The sequence below is a fragment of the Dendropsophus ebraccatus genome, chromosome 2 (assembly GCF_027789765.1).
Source record: "Dendropsophus ebraccatus isolate aDenEbr1 chromosome 2, aDenEbr1.pat, whole genome shotgun sequence".
NCBI classification, from domain to species: domain Eukaryota; kingdom Metazoa; phylum Chordata; class Amphibia; order Anura; family Hylidae; genus Dendropsophus; species Dendropsophus ebraccatus.
This window is the reverse complement of record NC_091455.1, coordinates 91066888-91089059: the sequence shown is the minus strand read 5'-3', so window position 1 is coordinate 91089059 and position 22172 is coordinate 91066888. Positions and strand designations below refer to the sequence as shown.

At 42.5% G+C, this 22172-nt stretch overlaps 1 protein-coding gene across 1 annotated transcript; it reads right to left on the bottom strand.

Moving 5' to 3' along the window:
• Positions 1-745: 745 nt before the first annotated feature.
• Positions 746-20195, bottom strand: DEK (DEK proto-oncogene). The gene is made up of 11 exons (XM_069960159.1): positions 19910-20195; positions 14342-14504; positions 13288-13386; positions 11406-11515; positions 9116-9210; positions 8879-8999; positions 6481-6678; positions 4151-4286; positions 2973-3139; positions 2823-2891; positions 746-1095 (listed from the first exon to the last, which is right to left on the bottom strand). The coding sequence occupies exons 2-11, from the start codon at positions 14493-14495 to the stop codon at positions 1084-1086; spliced, it is 1161 nt and encodes a 386-aa protein (XP_069816260.1). The 5' UTR covers positions 14496-14504; positions 19910-20195; the 3' UTR covers positions 746-1083.
• Between the last annotated feature and the right edge of the window lie 1977 nt (positions 20196-22172).

Here is a 22172-nt window from a genome sequence, read left to right as displayed (position 1 = left end):
CTGTGGGAAGCTTCCAGAGACAGACTATAATAAACTTCAGCCGTTACCTAGACCAGTGCTTCTCAATTCTAGTCCTCAGGCCTCACCAACAGGTCATGTTTTGAGGATTTCCATAGAATTTCACAGGTGATATAATTACACTGAGTGGATCAGGTATTATCACAGGTGTTCTCTGTATGGGAAATTCTCAAAACACGACCTGTTGGTGAGGCCTGAGGACTGGAGTTGAGAAGCACTGACCTAGACAGTTCATGGCGAAACAGCATTTTAGCTGTCAGTTCGTCTTTAAGTGTAAATGGTTAGAGAACCACTTTAAGCAGCACTAACACTAATTAAAGGAGAAATCCAGCGAAATGTTTTATTAAAGTATTGTATTGCCCCCCAAAAGTTATACAAACCCCTAATATACACTTATTACCGGAAATGCTCATAAGGTGCTTTTATCCCTGCACTTACTACTGTATCAAGGCTTCACTTCCTGGATAAAATGGTGATATCACAACCTGACTCCCAGAGCTCTGCGGGCTTTGGCTGCTGGAGAGGATGACGGCAGAGGGATGCTCAGTGTCCCTCCAGTGCCCTGTGTCCCCCGCCATCATCCTCACCAGCAGCCACAGCCTGCACAGCTCTGGCAGTCGGGACGTGACATCACCATTTTATCCAGGAAGTAAAGCCTTGATGCAGTAGTAAGTGCAGGGAAAATGGCACTTTATAAGAATTTCCTGTAATAAGCGTATATTGGTGATTTGTATAACTTTTGTGGGCAATACTTTATAAAAAATAATAATTAAAAAAAAAAAATCACCGAACCTCTACTTTAACACTATTTTGATTATAACATAGGGGGGGAAGTCATAAGAAACCAAAACAAAAACAATTTAAAAATCATAGTAAAAAAAAAATAATAATTAAGCAATATACAAATCAAATCAAAACAGCAAAACCTGCTTAAAATACACTGTACCCAAAGTGGTAAAAACGATACATTTTTGCTGGTGTCTGATTTCTTGGAGCTTGTAATCCAAATGCGCATATCCCAATAGTCCATGTATTCTCCATGAATAAAATAGTAATTTACTAAAATCAGGAGAGTAACTAGAGAAAAGGATATAAAAAAAAAAAAAAAAAAATTATATAAACTATTTTATAACAAATCAAAGTCTTTAACCATCCAATAACATAGAATTAACCCCTTAAGGTCAAAGCCTATTTTCGTTTTTGCGCTTTTGCTTATTCCATTTTAAGTTTAAAAGTCCATAGCGCTTGCATTTTTTCACCTAGAGACGTATATAAGCGCTTATTTTTTGCGAAACCAATTGTACTTTGCAATGACAGGCATTATTTTTCCATAACATATGCTGCGAAACCGGAAAAAAAATCATTTGCGCTGTCAAATTGAAAAAAAAAAACGAATTTATTTTGATTTCGTGGAGTTTTGCATTTACGCCGTCCGTCCTATGGTAAAACTGACTTGTTATGCATGTTCCTCAAGTCGTTACGATTACTATGATATATAACATGTATAACTTATATTGTATCGGATGGCCTGTAAAAGATTCAAACCATTGTTAACAAATATACGTTCCTTAAAATCGCTCCATTCCCAGGCTTATAGCGCTTTTATCCTTTGGTCTATGGGGCTGTGTGAGGTGTCAGTTTTTGCGCCATGATGTGTTCTTTCTATCGGTACCTTGATTGCGCATATACGACTTTTTGATCGTTTTTATTACATTTTTTCTGGATTTGATGCAACCAAAAATGCGCAATTTTGCACTTTGGAATTTTTTTGCGCTGACGCCGTTTACCGTGCGAGATCAGGAATGTGATTAATTAATAGTTCGGGCGATTACGCGCGCGGCGATACTAAATATGTTTATTTATTTATTAATTTATATTTATAAAATGGGAAAAGGGGGGTGATTTGGACTTTTATTAGGGGAGGGGATTTTTTATTAATAAAAACACATTTTTACTGTAACTAGAAGTCCCCCTGGGGGACTTGTATATAGACAGCACTGATCTCTCAGAGATCAATGCTGTGTATATACACAGCAAAGATCGATTAGATCGGTCATAGATTATTATGGCCTGCTGCAGGCCATAGCAATCTATTGCCGAGCCGGGATCAGCGTCATTCCGACGCTGAGGCCCGGCACGGGCAGAAGAACGGATTTCCCCCCTGCGATCGGGGGAGATCCGTCCCACTAGACACCAGGGACGTGAGGTCTGAAGCCTCTAAGTGCAGCTGTCAGGTTTGACAGCTGCACTTAGAGGCTTAATTAGCCGGCGCGGCAACGGGACCCGCGCCGGCTAATAGAGGCACTGCCCGGCTGCACGTGTCAGCCGGGATCAGCGCCGTTCAGAGTGCGGTCCCGGCGGGACCCCGCTCTGAGCACCCCGAGCGGCACCATGACGTATCAGATACGTCATGGGTCGCTAAGGGGTTAAAGAGAACAAATAAGCACGACTGTGCTCATATGGCTTCCAGCTGCATCTTCAGATCTAGCATACAAGCAGTCTTTATTTCATGGAAAAAAAGTGTTTTACTGCAAGGTGCAAGTCCTGGAGAGGGGCGGCAATCTGGGCGGAGAGCCACCTGTAACTAGTCACGGCTCTCTGCAAGGTTTATTGACAGGCAGAGAGGGTACTAACGTGTCTCTCTGATTGCTAATTGGTTCCCTTTAAATACATGGCTTGAGGGAATTTGACACTTCCCTAATTTTAGGGAATACATCTAGTATTGTTAAAAAACGGCAGGGGGGGGGGGGGGGGGGGGGGGGGGGGGAATGGTGTTCGATGGAGTATAACAGACAGACACTTACTTCCGTAACTGTGGTCTTTATGAATTTCTTTCTTGGGAGCAAATCACAGTTCGGATAACTTTCATTCACCTTTATATATATATAAAAAACATCAATGTAAACATGTCCTGAAAGAATAGACTATAAAATGCTGTTCAGTGAGAAAAATACCTTTTTGCAGATCTGCTTCATTGTGACTTCTTCAAGATTTGCTTCGGCCAAAAGCTGCTTTATAGTTTCTCGGAGCTGATCATCAGTGGGTGGTTTATTGACCTTCTTGATCAGTGGTTCATCATCTGAGCTGTCATCTATTTCACTCTCTGACTGAACAGCTCTCTCTGTAAACATATTTTTTAATCTTTACCAGACCAATTGCTAAGGCAGGGATAAAAGCAACATATTGGAGGAACAAACAACAAACTAAAAACATAAGAAAGGTGTTTAAAAACATGTTTAACAGAAGTACATTTCAGAGATCTTAAATTAATCACATATCTCTTAATAATTAGAGCTATATACTGATACACGCTATTTTTATCTTTATCTGATTTTGCTTGTTTGATTTTCTTTTTGCATATTATTATGGGGGCAGCCATCCTGCCTCACTGGAACAAATCAAGTGGCAGCCTGCTAGCATTAGTGGCCATAATGAAAGCTGCAAGATTTCAAGACTGGTGGCCACACAAGAACACAATGGCTGCATTCACATGGCTCTACTAGGCATTGCTCCCACCTAGCCAGAATCCTGCTCCACACTGATGAGGGACAACACCCCGAAACAGCTGTATGTGGATGGTTACCTAGCCTTGGTTTATCCCTTGTCATTACATTGACTTATAGGGCCACTTAATATGGTGGATTTGGTGGTTTCCTAACAGGAGCCACCCCTTGGTTGGGTCCTTCCCGGAGGGATATCTGGCTAGTCCTGTGTTTTGAGACTCTTCAATGAGGCTCCACAGGCTCCTCTTTTGCATATTCATATTTCCCAGGGGGCAATGCACCTAGGACTTCACTGCATTGAGCGCTTTCACTAGCAGTTGGCAGTGTTGTCGTTTGGCTGGTCTCCCTGAGTTAGCAATCTGTTTTTCATTTACAAAAGGCACTCATGGATAGATGTACTCTTGACCGCCCAGAACCACAATGGTCAAAACTCTATAAATGGACCCTGTGAATTTAAGATAAATTGTATAAAACTGTCCAGTAGCCTAGTAATACTAAGAAGCCATTCTGTAGGTTTCTAGGTCTACACCACCTCAATAAAACCTAGTTCAGTGACTTTGTAGTTCTGCATAATAAACAAATAACTTTATTTTTAAATTTATTTTGTAATGTAAACAATGAAAACTTACCTTTCTTGGAACTGTTTGTATTCTTATTAGTAGTACTGCTATCTGCTTTTTTTACATTTGAAGACTTGGCAGCCTTCCTACTCTTGGATGTCGCTTTGGGCTTGGCCTTCTCTTTCTTGGCAACCTTCTTTGGGGGCTACATTGCAGATAAAAAAAAAATGTATTAAAGAAGACCTGTCCCAACATGCAGACAAGTTACATAACCAGAATTCATTGCATATGTTTTTTCTGTTTCTTATTGATGACTTACTCCAGCATCAAGATATAGCTGTTTTTGTTCATATGTAAATACGATGGAAGTGCCCAGTAAGGCTTTTCTCAGGCCACAAGAGCCCAGCTCAGTAAAGCCCACTAACCCACAAACATGCCTCTTTTAGCTCATGTAACTGCACAAATAGGGCACATTTACACATTCCATGAATACAGTGTGCATGGAAGATGAGCAACGGGACGGATTCATGAACCTCCCAGCATCATGTATCATTATGATGCCGGGAATACCGCAGGTATTTAAATATTCGCAGTACTGTACAGCCGTGCAAGTACAGTATCATGAAGATTCAAACATGCAGTGCTCCTGGCATCATAATCATACATAATGCTGGAAGGTTCACGAATCTGGATTGCTGCACATCTTCTGTGCACGGACCACTTTCACGGAACATGTGAATGCACTTCGACATGTGTAAGCACCATGTAGTGGTGTGGCCCATGCACAAACATGAAAGCTCCCATGTCCATGAACTCTACGAGGAGACAGTTCTTATGAGAGTCATAAACTGTAACCCTATTTTCCAGACAACCCCAGGGCTGCAGTCAGGCTGACACAAACACAAACATACTGATAAGTCGCTCATCTCTAGTTATTTGCCCAGCACCAGAAAAGAAATTAAGTGGCTCATGATATAAAATTAGGGTAGCTTCACACATACCAGATTGCAGTGGATTTCACGTTCCGCAGCAAAACCAGCTGTGATTCCAAGTACTGTCATTTGCTATAGGTTTACTTTTTTTTTGTTCCGCTGCGGGTATGTAAAGCCCCTTGGCACTTAACAAGCCCTGCCTGGGTAATTCATTACCAGGCCACTCCCCTGCTTGCTGCTTACGCTCAGGGCTACCGGTGTCTAACTGCACTGCCAATCAGTGCACTGCCACGCTGCAAAAATCTGTGAAATCCACTGCGGATCCTGTATGTGTGACGCTACCCTTAAAAAGGAAACAAAACTCATCTACCCTGATGACCTATAACTGCCAATGTGATATCTGGTCCCTGTCTCTCGTAACTGCTTCATGGTTCAGGGCTGTAAAATGCCATTTTAATTTTTTTATTATTTTTTAAAGTTGTATAATCATTTTCTTGATTTTTTTCTAGGGCTGGAATACATTTTCAATGTATGTGGAAGATTCTCCGGTCAACAATATTAAAATGGTATGCAATATAATTTTACTTATTCTGCTACTATACGTCATATGTACAGTGTTTTCCTGTGTATTAAGACTACTTTTTAACCCAGGAAAATCTCAAAGTCAGGGGTCGTCTTATAAGGCAGGTGCTGAAAGACTTCAGGCATCCGGGGTATTGAAAAAATGATACGGTAGAGTGGCGGTGTGCCCAGAAAAACAACCCTCTTCACCCATCTGGCCGCCCTTGTATCCTATCGGTATTACTGTATCTCCTTTTCTGCCTCTCAGATCTCGCTGCTGTCTGATGTTTATTAATTTTTATTTGGTGTGCGTTGGAAAGGGGATAGTCTTATACGTCAAGTATATCCCAAACTCTATTATAACTGGAAAAGTTGGGGGTCGTCTTATACGCCGGAAAATATGGTAAGTTTTCTACAGCAGGTTTTGCAAAAAAACAAACAAAAAAACACCATGGCAAAGGCTGTGACATAAGGATTCCACAATTTATTGAGAATACAGCAGATATGGCAATGTAAAGTTTGAGACTTAAAAAAAAACAAAAAAAAAAAAAAACCACAACAAAACACACACACACACACACGAAAATAAAACTAGTAGCCCTTGACTTTAGTCTGCAACAAACCATGTCTGAGTTTTGTTTTTGTTTTTTTTAATATATATACTCTTTGCTGCCAACAGCTTCATGATGCAAGAACCACCTGGCAGCCTTTTATACAGCAAAAATATAGTATAGCAAACAAGCCAAAATCATAAACAACCAGAAGCATAGACAAGCTAGTTTACACTGCAGTGCTTCATACTTTCTGCTGTGCTTTAGAACTCCTATTTGACGATAACTGGCAGGCTTACTTATTAGCACTATTTCCTTCTAGAATACCATATGTACATATATTTCTGATTTGTACCTCTTCATCCTCCTGTTCCTCTTCGCTTTCTCTGTCATCGGCGGAGGATTCCTCCTTATCCTTTGTCTCCTCCTCACTACTAGACTCATCAGTCAAAATTACATTGGCTTTATCAGATTTAGATTTTTTAGCAGATCCAGGGCTGCTACGTTCCTTTTTACCACCTTTTGGCGACTTTGATTTGGTTTTTGGCAGGGGCTAGAAGAGAATTACAGATAATTTTCAATAAAAACACTTTGTAGCAAATATTGTTTCTTGTTTTTTTAGAACATACTAAGAAAAATATGATAGTAAATTAGCTAAATGTAGGCCAAGCAACACAGCATTTTCTTTTAGATATAGCAGACTATATTTGGTAGGGGCCAGGTCTGGTACTATGGCTCAGTCTGCTTTCCTTAATGAAAACACTGTGACCCCGCTTGGAGCTGCACAGTTCCTGTCTTTTAACAGCCATTTAAATGCAACTGTCAAAACTGACAGCTGCATTTAAATGCCCCCCCCCCCCCTTGTTCATGGTATAGTGGGCGGGCTGGGGCTCTGCACTGTAATGGTGCTGTTCCCATCAGCCCTTAGCAATACATCACTGATCTCATTAACCAATGAAGTATGTATATACGGTTTGATCACTGTGCCCACTAATCAGGCATTTAGATGCAGCTGTCAAAGTTGACAGCTGCATTTAAATGCCTGTTATCCCCCATCCGTAGTGGTCTAGTGGCGGGACTTCTAGTTAGTGTATAAAAAAACATTTATTCACTGAATAACACACATGACAAAGTTATACAACTTTGTGATGTGTGTTATTTAAGTGAATGGCCCTGTTCCCCCCCACCCCGGAAGCGTAGTGCATTATACTTACATATTTGCTCTTGACCCCGGCCGTCATCTTCGGGAGGCCAGCTTGACGCTCCAGCCCTCCCTTATGCCGGCCCCCCTCTGCCGCGTCATCAGCTGCTTAGCCGAGATAGGTTGAGCATAGTTATGCTCAGCCAATCGCGGCTGAGCAGCTGATGACACAGCAGAGGGGGGCCGGCATGAGGGATGGCTGGAGCATCCGTCCGGCCTCCCAAAGAGGATGTCGTCGACCCAAGATGGTTGACAGCGAATACTTAAGTATAATGTACCACACTTCTGGGGTGGGGTGGGGACACGGGAAACAGGGCCATTCACTTAAATAACACACATTACAAAAGTTGTATAACTTTGTAAGGTGTGTTATTTAGTGAATAAATGTTAAAAGCCGCACTACCCCTTTAAATCCAGAAAAATTGTGATAAAAAGTGATCAAAAAGTCGCATATACGCAAACAAGGTACCAATAGAAGGTACAGATCATGGCACAAAAAGTGACACCTCACTCAGCCCCATAAACCAAAAGATAAAAGAGTTGTAAGCATGATAATAGAGCAATTTTAAGCAACATTTTTTTTTTAAAGGCTTTAATTTTTTAAAAGCCATCAAATAAAATAAAAGTTATGCAAGTTACATATTGTAATTATTTTAATTTCACCACACAACTTTTTTTCTGGTTTCACGGCATATTTGAAACAAAAATTACATCTGCCATTGCAAAGTACAATTAGTGGCACAAAAAATAAGGGCTCATCTGGGTCTCTAGGTGGAAAATGAAAACGCTATGGCCTTATATACACGAGGAGGAAAAAAACGAAAGCGCAAAAATGAAAATTGGCCTGGTCTTCTAAAGGGTTAATAAGAAAAAAAAAAAAAGTTTAAATCAGCCCCTTTTCCCATTCTATAAATAAACATATTTGGTATTGCCGCATGCATAATCGTCCTAACTATTGTTGATTCCTATTACACGGAACAACAGTCTGCCAAATCGGCAGACGTCTGCTCTGTGTAATAAAGAAAACGATCAGCCGATGACAGAAATCGTGTCTTTAGGTCCTGACCTAAAATCTTTGGCTGATGACTCTATAAAGAAAGTTCTTACATTATCTCTCCAAGCTCCCAGTGTTCTCTTCGCTTCTCCACGCTCCCCACAGACGATGGTGCAACTTTACAGCCGGTCTCTGAAGTGACAGGCTGCTCAGCCAATCACTGGCTGGGACCGCTGCGGCCAGTGTTTGGCTGAGTGGTCTGTCACTTCAAAACTGGTCAGTTGTTGAACAATAATAGAGTTGTGTAAGGGGCTCCATAAATGAACGCTGATCTACAGATCGGTGCTCTTTTACTATAGTGATCGGGCCATGTAATACAGCCCTAAGTCTTTTAATATACCATACAGAGGCCCCTGCATGTGCCAGTTAGAGGCTATAATCAAAATTTGAGACAAAACCCAGGGGCTAGTTCCAGATAAAAAGTTTAAAATCACTGTCAAGTAGAATGCCACTAATGCATAGTCTACCCATCTTAAAGATTTTTCTAAAAATTCTTACTTTCCCAGTAGATTTTGGCTTCATTAGGAATGTCATAATTCTAGAAACCAATTCATTGTTCACTCCAGATTTTTCCAGATCAAGAACACCGCAGATGATTTTCAGGTCACTCTTTTTAAACCTATACAAATGTGGAAATACAACAAACAAAAATAAAAACACTCTAAAAAACAGACGAGAGACAAACAAACAAAAAAAAAACAAAACACAAACACACACGGTAAATAAAACACTTACTTCTTGAGCATATCTTCTTTCTTTTTATACTGTTCACTGCCTTTTTCAAATGGAAAACCATTAAACTGACCAATATTTTTCTTTATCATGTTAACCTGAAAAAAGCAAGTCAGAAAAAGAGAAATCTCAATCTGCCCAGACCTTTCTGTTCTTTACCATGATGGTGTAAGATTAAATAGCATTATCTTGGTGACAGGTTCCTTTTAAGGCCCTTATACATGCGTCAATTATCAGCTGAATCAACGTTACTAGGATCGTCGATGTAAAGAGGAGATGTGTGGCCGATAACACTGCATGTTACTGCCCTCACAAACGATACAGAGATTGCTTGTGCGGCAAAGCCTCCCGATTAGTTGTGCCTTGTAAGGCCACTGCAAACGAGCACCAATCAGCAAGATAATTTACAGCCATACATGGATGAATATCATACTGTGAAAAAGAACCGTTAATCAAAAAAAAACTTAATAAAGTTGATTTATGATTAGGTTGTAGACTGGATCCTGTCTGCTACACGAGAAATCCTTCAAAATACTGCCTTCAAAAAGCTCCATTAAAAACAACTCCTATTAGTGCAGAGCAGATATATTAGGCAATATATGTGAGCGCACTTAAAACATAATTTGTCATTTAAATGTCATTTTTCAGAAATCAATACATATAAATAGTACAAGAGATTTTAAGAAACTGTAATAGGGTTCATTAAGCAAAAAAAAGTTTCCTTCTGTACTCAAAAAGCTGTTTTCCTACCTCCGCCCTCAGCAGGGTTTCTGTGTCCATTATGCTATATGGAGAGATTAAAGGTGGGGGAGTGATCACAGAGAGGAGGAAAGGCAGTCCTGCAAAACACTACATCCAGCAAACTTCTCTCACCAAGGTCTCCAAACTGTACAGCTGCTTGTCTGCTCTCCCTGCTTACTCATCCCCCCTCCATAGGTTATAACGGGACTCCCCGAAGCATCCATTATCTCAGTACAACACAGCATATAGGAAACAGAGAAAGCAGAGAAACAAGTTGAAAAGGTCTTACCCGTTTACATAGGAGAGCGAGCTTGTAGAATATCACCATCCCCGAACTTCCGACATAGGAGGGATTCCTCGGCCAACATGTGTATGTCGCCCCGCGCAACCCCACCAGGGTAGGCCGCAGGAGCACTGCAAAAGCACTCGAGGGCCTGTACTGTCTTCATGCTCCCCTGCATTAACTCTGGAAGCGCTGCAAGGGGAGCAGGAACCAGAGGCACCCCAAGGGATATGACAGCTGAGTGGAAGATCCTCCTAGAAGGGCCCCCAGGCTGCTCCACCACTTGCCCCAGGACTTATGACCAGCAGGATCAAAGGTAATCTGTCTGTTCCTTTGATCCTGTCAGGAACAGGAAAACACTGAAGGGGATTGTGGGAAGTGCCCTTTTAACCTCTGTTTCCTGTTCAAAAGGTGACATTCTCCATGTGTGGTGCTGTCTTGAGGACACAGTGAAAAGAGGTTTCATTTGCCTAATAAAACCTATTACCCCTACTTGTTTCTTAAAATGACTTGTACTATTGATTTCTACAAAAAAAAAAAAATTGAATGACAGTTACACCAAGTATGTCTGAGAGCGTACATTTCATTATACTGCAAAGTGTATGGACACTTTTCTGGATTTGCAGCAGATTTCACAAACTTTTTTTTTTTTTTTTAACGACTCTGCAGTAAATAAATTTGCTGCAAGTGCACAAATTACACTGGGTCTCTTCATTGGTAACCTGTAGAACTAAACTCAACCTGCCAAGGTTAAAGGGGCTGCCCACTTTATAGTAAAATAGTTCAGTGTACAGTATTAGTAAGTGTACTCACTGTATATACTGACAGCAGCTCCCTGTGTACCTCATGGAGCTACAATCAGACTCCCCTCCTCCAGGCTGTGTTGCCCTGCTCTGTGGTAGTTTGGTCCATAAGATTGCCGACATGGAGGAGCATGTGACCATGCCCCCCCCCCCCCATTGTCCACCACTGAGCCTGTATATGTCTATGGAGGACACAGGGGACAGGGCCTGGTCACATGCTCCTCCATGTCGGCCATTTTATGGACTGAAACAAAACAGAGCAGGGCAGCCCAGCCTGGAGGAGGGGAGTCTGATTTTAGCTCTATGAGGTACACAGGTAGCTGCTTTCAGTATATACAGTGAGCACACTAACTAATACTTTGTACTGACCTATTTTACTATAAAGTGACCAACCCCTTTAAAGATACACAAGACAGTATAGCTTATTTGCTGTAAACGTGACAAGAGTTTTACATCTCACACTTACTGTGCCCTGACGACTAAAAAGCAACCGATGTAACAGTCGTAATTCTTCACATTTCCTTTTCTTTATAAAGTATTGTATTCTTTCAATATCATACAGCTTCTCTCCCTTTCCTAAAAAGGCAATATTAAAAGAATGAAAGGTAATCTATTCAACAAATTGTTGAGGAAGCGATTGTCAAGGCTAAATCAAAGTAAGCAAAGAAATGACAAAGCAGAAAGGGGAAACAAAAAAGCAAAGGCTGCAGCTTAAGAATAATGAGCTTAATGAGTCTATGACACAGGCGGAACTTGAAGCAAAATCCGCTGCACGGCCTCCACTTGAAATTTCGGCATGTGTTCCGTAGTGTGCACCATAAAAAGGTATTCCCAAAATGGAAACCTATAAGTGGCCATTGCATAAACAATACATAACATAGCAAATTATTTCTATGTTTCTCCACCAGTAGAAATAATTTCTAGGTTACACAAATAAAATGTACATCACTACAGTTTAACATCACAGCACCTTCAGGCTATGGTCCCATAACAGGATTTCGCAGCTATCTTTTCAACTGGCTGTCAAAAAGTGAGGGTTCCGGAGTGGCCATCGAGTCTCCTGACCTCAATATCATTCAGACACTCTTGGGAGATCTCAAGCACACAGTTAATGCAAGACAGTCCAGGAATTTACAGGAATTGGAGGCTTTTTGACAATAATAATGGCCAGCTTTGCCATCTGAGAAAATAAAGAGCCTCACCCACAACTACCACAAAAGACTTCAAGTTGTCATTGATGTTAGAGGAAGCAATACAAGGAATTAAGAACTGGGGTATGTGAAGTTTTGATCAGGGTCATTTGGATGTTTTTGGTTGTGATTTAAAGGGGTAGTGCGGCGTTTCAAAATAATTCACTAAATAACACACATTGGCGGACGGGGGTCGACACGAATCAGGTGAGTATAGTGCATCACACTTCCGGGTCTAGCGTCGGTGGGAGGGAACACGGGGAAGGTGGCCCATTCACATACATTACAAAGTTGTATAACTTTGTAATGTGTGTTGTTTAGTGAATAATTTTGAAACACCGCACTACCCCTTTAAGAAGAGAAAGCACAGTAGTCTCACAATAAATGGCTTCATCGAACCAGTAACCATGACTGGAAAAAAAAGTTCGTGTTACCATTCATATTCTCTGAAAAAAAAAGGACAAGAAAACCAAGATTCTGCAGGTGTATGAAAACTTATGACCAAAACTGTATTCTCTGGTACAATAGCAAAAAAAAAAAAAAAAGTTGCCACATTGCAAACATCATTTTTTTAAATTTGTCTTTTGATGGACCCACGTGGGGGCTACTTTTTAATTGGTACTACTTTGGAATAAATATGCATTTTTGAACCCCCACACATACACATTTTTTTTTGTGAGGCAAATTAACAAAATACAGCAACTCTGCTATTGGTTTTAAGTCAGGTCATTTTAGAGATACCAAACTTGTTTTTCTTGTGTGTGTGCTAAAAAGTTACATTTTATTCTATGTACATTTTCCCCCTAAATTACAAATTTGATGGCTAATATATTATACTGCTTTACTACTAGGGTAAAGCATTTTATGCCACAATAATACTGTCATTGCAGACCTGGATACATTTGGATGTTCTCCATGTTTGCCCTGGTTTCCCCTTGATATTTTCGTTTCCACCCACAGTCCAAAAACAAGCTGGTTTCTCTGGAATTTAGTTTGGCCACAGAGGGAACAAGGCACTAAAGTGAGCGCTGTGGAATAGGTTAGTGCTTTCTACGTGAATAAATGAGTAGCTTGCAGATCAAACTTAACATGTTTCGTGATAGAGCAAAGTAGCTGGTCAACAAACATCTATTTTAAATTAAAAGTGGAAGTCATTACCTTCAGATAACAACGGTTCTTTTTTCACAACTGCCATTTCAAGGCTCAATCTCTCCACTTTCTTTTTTTCCCTTTTACCCTCTACAATAAGGCTCTTTTCTGAGTAAAATAGACAGAGAACATTTTATAAAAACACTTTTATAAAGATAAAGAACATATCACAATCTAGGTAAAAATAGATACAGACCATGAGGCAAAAAAAAGAAGAAAAAAAAAAAGAAAAAAAGGTGTGTGGTGGTATGAGGTAATGCTAGACTATGCAACTCTATTATGATTTCTGTTATTTAAAGCGAATGTACCATAAGGTACATTGCTTTTGTTTTTTTAACTTATTGAATTGGTGCCCGCACCGTCCTTGTTTTAAATTGCCGGACGGTTGTCCGTCTATTTTTGGGCACCTGACCGTCCCAGAGTGTGACAATCACCCCTCCGCGACTCGGCTCCATTGATTCTAATGGATCATTGTCATAAAGGGGATAAGGGGCAGCGGTTCAAAAGAAGGACCGCGCCACCAGCATTCCCACTCCATCAAGGTAAAAAAAGCGATGTAACTGATGGTACATTCGCTTTATCAATTAGTCCCTCTGTACATTAACTTGTCTGTTCTGCCTTCTACTTCAAATGACATCCCATAACATGTAACTTTTGGGCTAGGGGGCTACAATTCCTAGCCTGGTATACACAAGGAAGAATGAATGACATCATAGGTAATGTGACATGTTGGCAGAGCAGAGAGAGTGCATTTTTTTTTTTTTATTAAAAAAAAAAAAAAAAAAAAACACGCACTCACTACACTGTACTTACCAACTGGATGCTCAGATGCCAGTTTACTTCCTCAGTTGATACGCTCTTTCTACTCTACTGAAGACGTTTCAAACAAACTGCAGCCTCGGCTACAATGTGCGAAGAAAATCATCAACAGAGCCTGTCAACATGGGAAGCAAACCAAGGCACTGGGCTAGCTGAAGCACCGGACCGGTTACTGCATTTTATTATCTACATTTTAACAACTCAGTGTTTTAGGGTAAGGGCTACTTTTCACAAACCTACAGACCTTTTTTCTCATCGTCATCATCATCCTCTTCCTCTTCTTCTTCTCCTCCCTCACTTCCATTTGCAGTTTCATCTTTCACTTTCTGTTCTGTGGCCTGCTCAATAGTCTCAGACTCCTCTTTATTGAGAGTGTCTGATGTACCAGCTGAAGACATGTTTATTACCTGAAAAAAAAGCAAAGAAAGATATCACTGACCCTTTAACCCTTAGAAGACCCAGACAATTTTCACTTTCGTTTCTTCCACCTTGTGTATATAAGGCCATAGCGTGTGGATCATTTTTTTGCCACTAGTTGTACTTTGCAACTGCAGAAGTAATTTTTGCATAAAATATGTTGTGAAACCAGAAAAAAATTGTGTGGTGAAATTGAAAAAAAAAAAAAAAAAGTTTATTTTGGGGGAGGGGGTGAATTTTGTTTTTACGCCGTTCGCCTTAGGGTAAAACTGAAATGTTGCTCAAGTTAGAATGATTACAACGATATGTAACTTGCATAACTTATTTGATGGCTTTTAAAAAATTTAAACCTTTAATGAATTATATGTCTGGTGAAATTTAAAAATCTTTTATTTTATGGCTTTTAAATTAAAGCCTTTAAAAATAAAACATAAATGTTCCTTAAAAATGCTCTATTACCATGCTTATAATGCTTTTATTTTTTGGTCTATGGGGCTGTGTGAGGTGACAATTTTTGCGCCATGATCTGTACCTTGTTTGCGTATATGTGACTTTTTGATACTTTGTGACAATTTTTCTGGATTTCATGTCACTTTGGAATTTTTTGCTGTTTACCGTGCAAAATCAGGAATGTGATACTTTAATAGTTCGGGCGATTACGCACACAGCGATACCAAATTTTTTTTGTTTATAAACAATAATTTTTTTTTCTTTTTTTTTTTTTTTACACACTTACTAGAAGTCCCCCGGGGAACTTCTAGTATAACCACCTTAATTTCTCATTGAGATCTTTGCAGTATAGATATACTGCATAGATCCACGAGATAGGTGTTCTATTGCTTGCGGCTGCTGCAGCTGAGAGCAATAGATTATCGAGCTGAGATCAGCGCTATTATGGCGCAGACCCCCGGTCTGACGTGTTCACATTGCGGGGGTGGGATACGGTCCCACCACTAGACCACCATGGATGGAGAAAAAGGCATTTAGATGCAGCTAAATGCCTAATTAGCGGTCACAGCGATCGGACCGTGCCCGCTAACAGCCGCGGTATAAGGCTGCATATAGCACCGGGGATCACAGAGGTTCAGAGCTGGGTCGCCGCACGGCCCCCCTCTGAACCCCCCTAGCGGTGCCATGACATACAGTTACCTCATGGGTCATCTGGGGGTTAAAGGGTACCCTACAGTGGTGGGGTTCACTTTTGTCAAAAATCATGCAGCACTGCGAATGACGATTTTGAATTTGAATTTGGTGTTGGAATAGGTTTCAGAACGCCTATTCAAACTGTCACATCTGACTAAACCTTATGAGACGCGCTTCCAGCTCGACCAGATCCATGGTCCTTTGCATCCCTCAGACTGTGCCAAACATTAATGTGTATGAGGAAGTTGGGAGAGAGAACTCAGTTATGAAAAATGTATGGGCACCTTTAGAGATTAGTAGGGGTCTGAGCACTTAGGTGAACATTTATCAATACGAGTACACTAGTCTGTAATAAAGCCCCCTCTTCCCCAGCCAGATTTACTAAGAGGCGTCTCCCCTGCCCACCCATCAAGCGAGCGGGGGATACACACCCTGACCCCCATCAGGTGAGCCGGGGATATGGCAGGCATACTCCATGGAATAGGGGCAAAACTGCTCCATTTTCGTGGCATACGCCAGGGGCGCAAAATCCCCCCGACAATTAAAACCATGTCTGTAACATTCTTTTTGTTACTAATGACAGTGATCTTTCAGAGGTGCCATTTAACAAGCACCCATCTACTAGATCAGCAGTCGTATCAGACAGCAGTAGTTTTTAAACTGACTAAGTTTAGGTTTTTAGAGGTACATAACTTCAACAGGATTAATGCAGCATGCTGCACTATTCTCTTCAAATCTGATGAACAGCTAAAACAGGCTCTGAACAAACCGATTGGCCTTACTCGGTCAATTATCAGAAGTTCGGGCTGATAATCGTTTCGTGTAATAGGACATGTTGGAAGGTCCAATTACAAGACCCTACGAATAGGAGCGCCAGCAGCAGGCAGTCACTGACTTCAATGAACAGCCCGAACAATCTAAAGAACGTTAGGGCAGCCCTTCCTGCTGCTCCCTACTTGATGTCTGTGCGTGTAATAGCAGCAGCAAAGAGTGGAGAACGAGGGGGAAGCTAGCACTGAGCTGACAGGTTGGTGCTTGCTTCCCCAATTATCGTGCAATGTAATAAGGCCTTAACCCCTAGGCGACCCTGGAGGTACCCGTATGTCCAGGGCAGTCTCCACGCGTTCAGAGTGGGGCCGCGCTCTGAACCGCCACGGTCCCGGGTGTCGCTCGTAGCCCGGGACTGCGGCTATTTAAGGGCACGGTCCAATCGCCGTGCCCCATAATAAAGTAATCGGATGCAGCTGTCAAAATTGACAGCTGCATCTGATTACTTACTGCAGCACTTCCCTGTTGTCTAGTGGGGAGGATCGCTCCTCCGGGACGTTGTCCTGGAGGAGCGATCCACACATCTTACCCCATCCAGGGTCAGCGACGTAATGGCGCTGATCCCGGCTCGGCACTCGATTGCTTCCGGCTGCAGCAGCCAGAAGCAATCGATGTGCCTATCTCAGCGATCTATGCTGCATATCTATGGAGCATACATCTCAATGAGAGATCAGTGCACTTATACTAGAAGTCCCCCAGGGGGGCTTCTAGTATAAATGTAAAAGTAAAAATAAAAAGTGTTATTAATAAAAAGCCCCCTCCCATAATAAAAGTCAGAATCACCCCCCTTTTCCTATGTTATAAAAAAATAAGTAAATAAAAACACGTTTGGTGGCGCCGCGTGCATAATCGCCCGAACTATTAATTAATCACATTCCTGATCTCACACAGTAAACGGCGTAAGCGCAAAAAAATACCAAAGTGCAAAATTGCACATTTTTGGTCGCATCAAATCTAGAAAAATTGTAATACAAAGCGATCAAAAAGTCGTATATGCGCAATCAAGGTACCGATAGAAAGAACACTTCATGGCGCAAAGAATGACATCTGACACAGCCCCATAGACCAAAGGATAAAAGCGTTATAAGCCTGGGAATGGAGCGATTTTTAGGAACATATATTTGTTAACAATGGTTTGAATTTTTACAGGCTATCAGATACAATGAAAGTTATACATGTTATATATCGTTGTAATCGTAACAACTTGAGGAACATATATAACAATTCAGTTTTACCCCAGGGAGAACTGCGTAAAAACCCAAATAAAAGAAATTTGTTTTCCATGACAAAAAAAAAAAAATAAATATATAAATAAAAATATATATATATATATATATATATATATATATATATATATATATATATATATATATATATATATATTAATAATAAATAATAATAAAGTGTAAATTGCAAACTTGCTTTATTCCACATCTACTGTTGAGGACCTGTCACCCCCCGTGAACCCCCACTAGAGACCCTTATACTTACCCCGTGCACAAAGTCCTGCTCCTGGAGCCGCTCCTGTTGGCGAGATATCACCATCGAAAGCCCGTCTTACGTTCTGGGGGGGGGGGGGGGGGGGGGGGGGGAGGTGCACTGTCCAGGCAGGGGTCACTATGACAGCAGGGGGCGCATTATGCCGGGGCGGGGGTCACTATAACAGCTGGGCAGGGGGCACACCACAAAGCCCAGCACACCCATCCGCAGCAGCCCATTACACTGAACCCCTCCCCCCTGCCATCACTATAAAGCCTCAAACCAAACAGCATCCCCCTTGTCGTCCACGGCGCACCACACAGCCCAGCATCACAAGGCAGAGCCCAGTACCACCCGAACGCCGCTAGCAGCACATGCCCCCCAAGCCCCCCTGGTCGGCATTACCAGTCAGTCCCCTGTAAAGTGTCACAGTGCTTCTGCCTGCATGCCGGTGCCTGTAATGCCACCTGCGCAACAGCATGCAGGGAGAAGGAAGCAACGTGGGACCTCACAGGTGACTGACTATGGTAAATGACTCCCCTGGTGTATGACTGGCCACTTATGAAGGAGCAGGAGTCAGGAGTTGGTCCTGATAAAATTCAGGAGTCGGAGCTGCAGCTTACCGACTCCACAGCCCTGTCCATTTCCCTACCTATATCCCATTTATTCCAGGTCTACCTTGCACAGGTAGGGTATTACACATCAGCATTTATGGTATATACGCTCAGTCCACTATGCACTACAGAAAAATGCTGTTCATTCCAGGTCTTATAAAAATCATGCTTTTTTGTATATCCCACATCGTGGTAAATACTTGTGATCAAAGTATTTTAGGAGTGATACCTTTATTGGCCAACAAAAAAAAACTGTTAGAGCTGTGAGCTTTCGGGATTCAAAAGATCCCTTCGTCAGACAAGTTCACAAATGAATGACTTACGGAAACAGCACAACATTTTATAGCCCTATTCCACAGAACGATTATCATTCATAAACTCGCTCCAACGACCACTCGTTAACGATAATCGCTTCGTGGAATTGGTGTAAACGAGCGGACAAAGACGAAATCGTTATACTGTCGTTCAAAATAGTTTTCCAGCATGTCGAAAAAAAGTCGTTGGTCTTTGAAAGATAATTCGCTAATCGGTTCGTAAAATTAGAAATCTTTCAGTCGTTCGTAAAAAGGTTTAAAAAAAAGTAGATGTGTCGTATGGTCATGATCACCCCGGCGAACATTTTAAACGACCATGTAACGACTGCAAAATAATCGTTACACTACATATATCGTTCACTAAAAAAAAAAATTGTTTCGTGATCATTAACGAGCGGTTGCTGGAGCGAGTTTATGAACGATAATCGTTCCGTGGAATAGGGCTATTAGGCATGTTAGAAACCCTAACAATAGGAGATCCTTGTGTACAGGCCAGATCTAGAAGCCAGAGACTTCTTGCTGTTTTTGTCAGCATTCTCCACCAAGGACATATTAGGATATCCCCAAAGGAGCGCAGTCATACTAGTGTAATGAAATTAGTGGTGAGAGCCTGGTCCCTGTGGTAATAGTGACAGCTCCCAGAGCAGCCAGAGGCGGGAAGTACAAGCTTCTCCTCAGCACCTGAGCTCTCCAGCTCTGACAAGGGACTCAGAAGGAGCTGCCCAGAGCTCAGACCCGATAGGTCCATGTAATGCTGGGACAACAACCACCATCAGAGCAGTCCATGCCTATGTAGGCTACAGATGTGTGTATACACTGCCACCATTATACGCTGCCTCCCTGATCTGTAATAGAGGCGCAGGATTACTGAGCAACAGATGCCTCCAGCACAGCACACCTCCCAGCAGTCAGCACAGGGCTGATCGCCCGTGTGGTGCCCGGCTGATACCCCATATACATCACACACACACAGCTGGCAGACGACGAGGCCACAGCGGCGCCGTCCGGGACACTCACCCTGTGTGGCGCAGCGGGAAGATGAGACTCAGGTTCACAATGAGAGAACGCACGAAGCTTCCGCCAGTCGTCAGGTGAAAACCGAGCCACGTGCGGCTTTTGCCTCTGGTAAAACCGCTACCAGATACGGAGCCCAGCAGGAGAACTGCTTTTAGACGGCGCCTTTATTATTTATTTATTTTTATTTATTTAAAATGGCGGCGTAAGAGCAAAGCGGGAAAGCTGCGACCAACCACGAGAGGAGAGGAGGGGCAGCTCCCTGCAGGGCGGGAACAGGACACGGGCGGGGGCGCAGCTGCTGCTGCTGACAGGGCGGAAGGTGAGGCTGCCCCGGAAGAAGAGAGCGGCGTTATGTAAGCGCTGCCTCTCCATGGCTGCCTGTGCGGTGTGGGAGCCTCACGGGAGGTGGCTTGGCGGGAATTCCCTGGCTCCTCGCAGAGGACCTGTGCTCGCCAAGGCATTCGTCGTTCATACGCAGGACCCTATACTAATCGCCCTTTTATCATATGTTTATATGATTGTATAATGTTGGCAATTATCTACATATCCCCAGGACACATCCCCGGCAGGAGGCTGTCCGTCATGTCCATGAGGAGAATATTGGCAGCTTTATCATGCTTTATAATGGACGTGACAGGCCTGAGTGGCCTATGAGGAAGGAACTAGAAAATGTCCCTGGGCTGTCCTGTGTGTTATCCACTGTGTGTGGTGAAAGTGTCTGAGTACCGGGCTGGATGGTTGGCACACTAGTGATTTTTCAGTCACCATTTCATAGTTTCCTTTAGGTTATGTTCACACTGTGACAAGATTTATGTTTATATTGCAGGATCTGAGGGTAGTGATGAGAGAATGTTGGAAAAATTACCATGTTCTAACACAAACACTCAGCATTCAACTCGTGTAGAAATTGGCTGCCGCGCTAGGGCTGGCAGGAAAACAGGTTACAGCCTATGGCTCTATCTATATTTTTCTGGACTCCCTTGGGTTGTGTCCATTTGCTCCAGATGCTGGGAGTTGAATGTTTGTGTTCGGCCAAATGGCTGGACATGCATCTCTTTCCGATGTTCACCCATCACTGTGAGAAGACTGAAGATGAGTGCATGGCTGAGTGCGATTGTTTGGCATTTGGCTGTACTAGGGCTCTACCCATGTTTTCCCAGACTGCCTAAAGCTGCATCAAACTTCTTCAGCCAACATTATTCAAAGATTGAAGGATTGCACTGAAGCATTCTGTCAGATCAACACTGTAGGGTCTGAGCTCTGGGCAGCTCCTTCTGAGTCACTTGTCAGAGCTGGAGAGCTCAGGTGCTGAGGATAGGCTTGTACTTCCCGCCTCTGGCTGCTCTGGGAGCTGTCACTATTACCACAGGGACCAGGCTCTCGCCACTAATTTCATTACACTATTATGACTGCGCTCTAGAGATGAGCGAACCTGGAGCATGCTCGAGTCCATCCGAACCCGGACTTTCGGCATTTGATTAGCGGTGGCTGCTGAAGTTGGATAAAGCCCTAAGGCTATGTGGAATACATGGATATAGTCATTGGCTGTATCCACGTTTTCCAGACAACCTTAGAGCTTTATCCAAGTTCAGCAGCCGCCACTAATCAAATTCCGATCGTTCGGGTTTGGATGGACCCGAACCCGGTTCGCTCTGACCCGAACCCGGTTCGCTCATCTCTACTGCGCTTCTTTGGGGATATCCTAATATGTCCTTGGTGGAGAATGCTGACAAAAACAGCAAGAAGTCTGGCTTCTAGATCTGGCCTGTACACAAGTATCTTCTATTGTTAGGGTTTCTATGGGACATACTAAAAAGCATGAACAAAAAGAATGAACATTATTTCCTATGGGGAAACATGTCAAATATGGTTTTAATTGATTTTATTAGTTACATAGACCTGAACAGCATTTTTCTGTAGTGCTCAGTTGACTGAGCGTATATACCATAAATACTCATGTGTGATACCCTACCTGTGCAAGGTACATGTCAGCAACTTACCTGACCGCACTCCGGGTGACGTCACAGAGACCCGACGACGTCCCTGATTACCAGCACATGCCGCGGGCTCCAGTGACATGCGGCCGCTCAGCTGAGCAGGATTTGGCTCAGGCTGAGTGGCATAGGTTCCTGCCACTCAGCTTGCAGCCTTCACATATGTTTTTGATAAGGACTCAGGAGTCTGGACCAATCACGTTCTGGTCCGGGCTCCTAGTCTTGTATTTAAAGGGCCAGCAGTCATTTCCTGATTGCTGGCTATTAGG

Excerpts from the sequence above, each read along its gene's own strand:
- DEK (XM_069960159.1), bottom strand. The coding sequence starts at position 14,495 with ATGTCTTCAGCTGGTACATCAGACACTCTCAATAAAGAGGAGTCTGAG. Across the intron at positions 6,679-8,878 it reads AGCCAAAATCTACTGGGAAA|CCCCTGCCAAAAACCAAATC; the intron begins GTAAGAATTTTT and ends ATTCTCTTCTAG. Across the intron at positions 4,287-6,480 it reads AGGAACAGGAGGATGAAGAG|CCCCCAAAGAAGGTTGCCAA; the intron begins GTACAAATCAGA and ends TCTGCAATGTAG.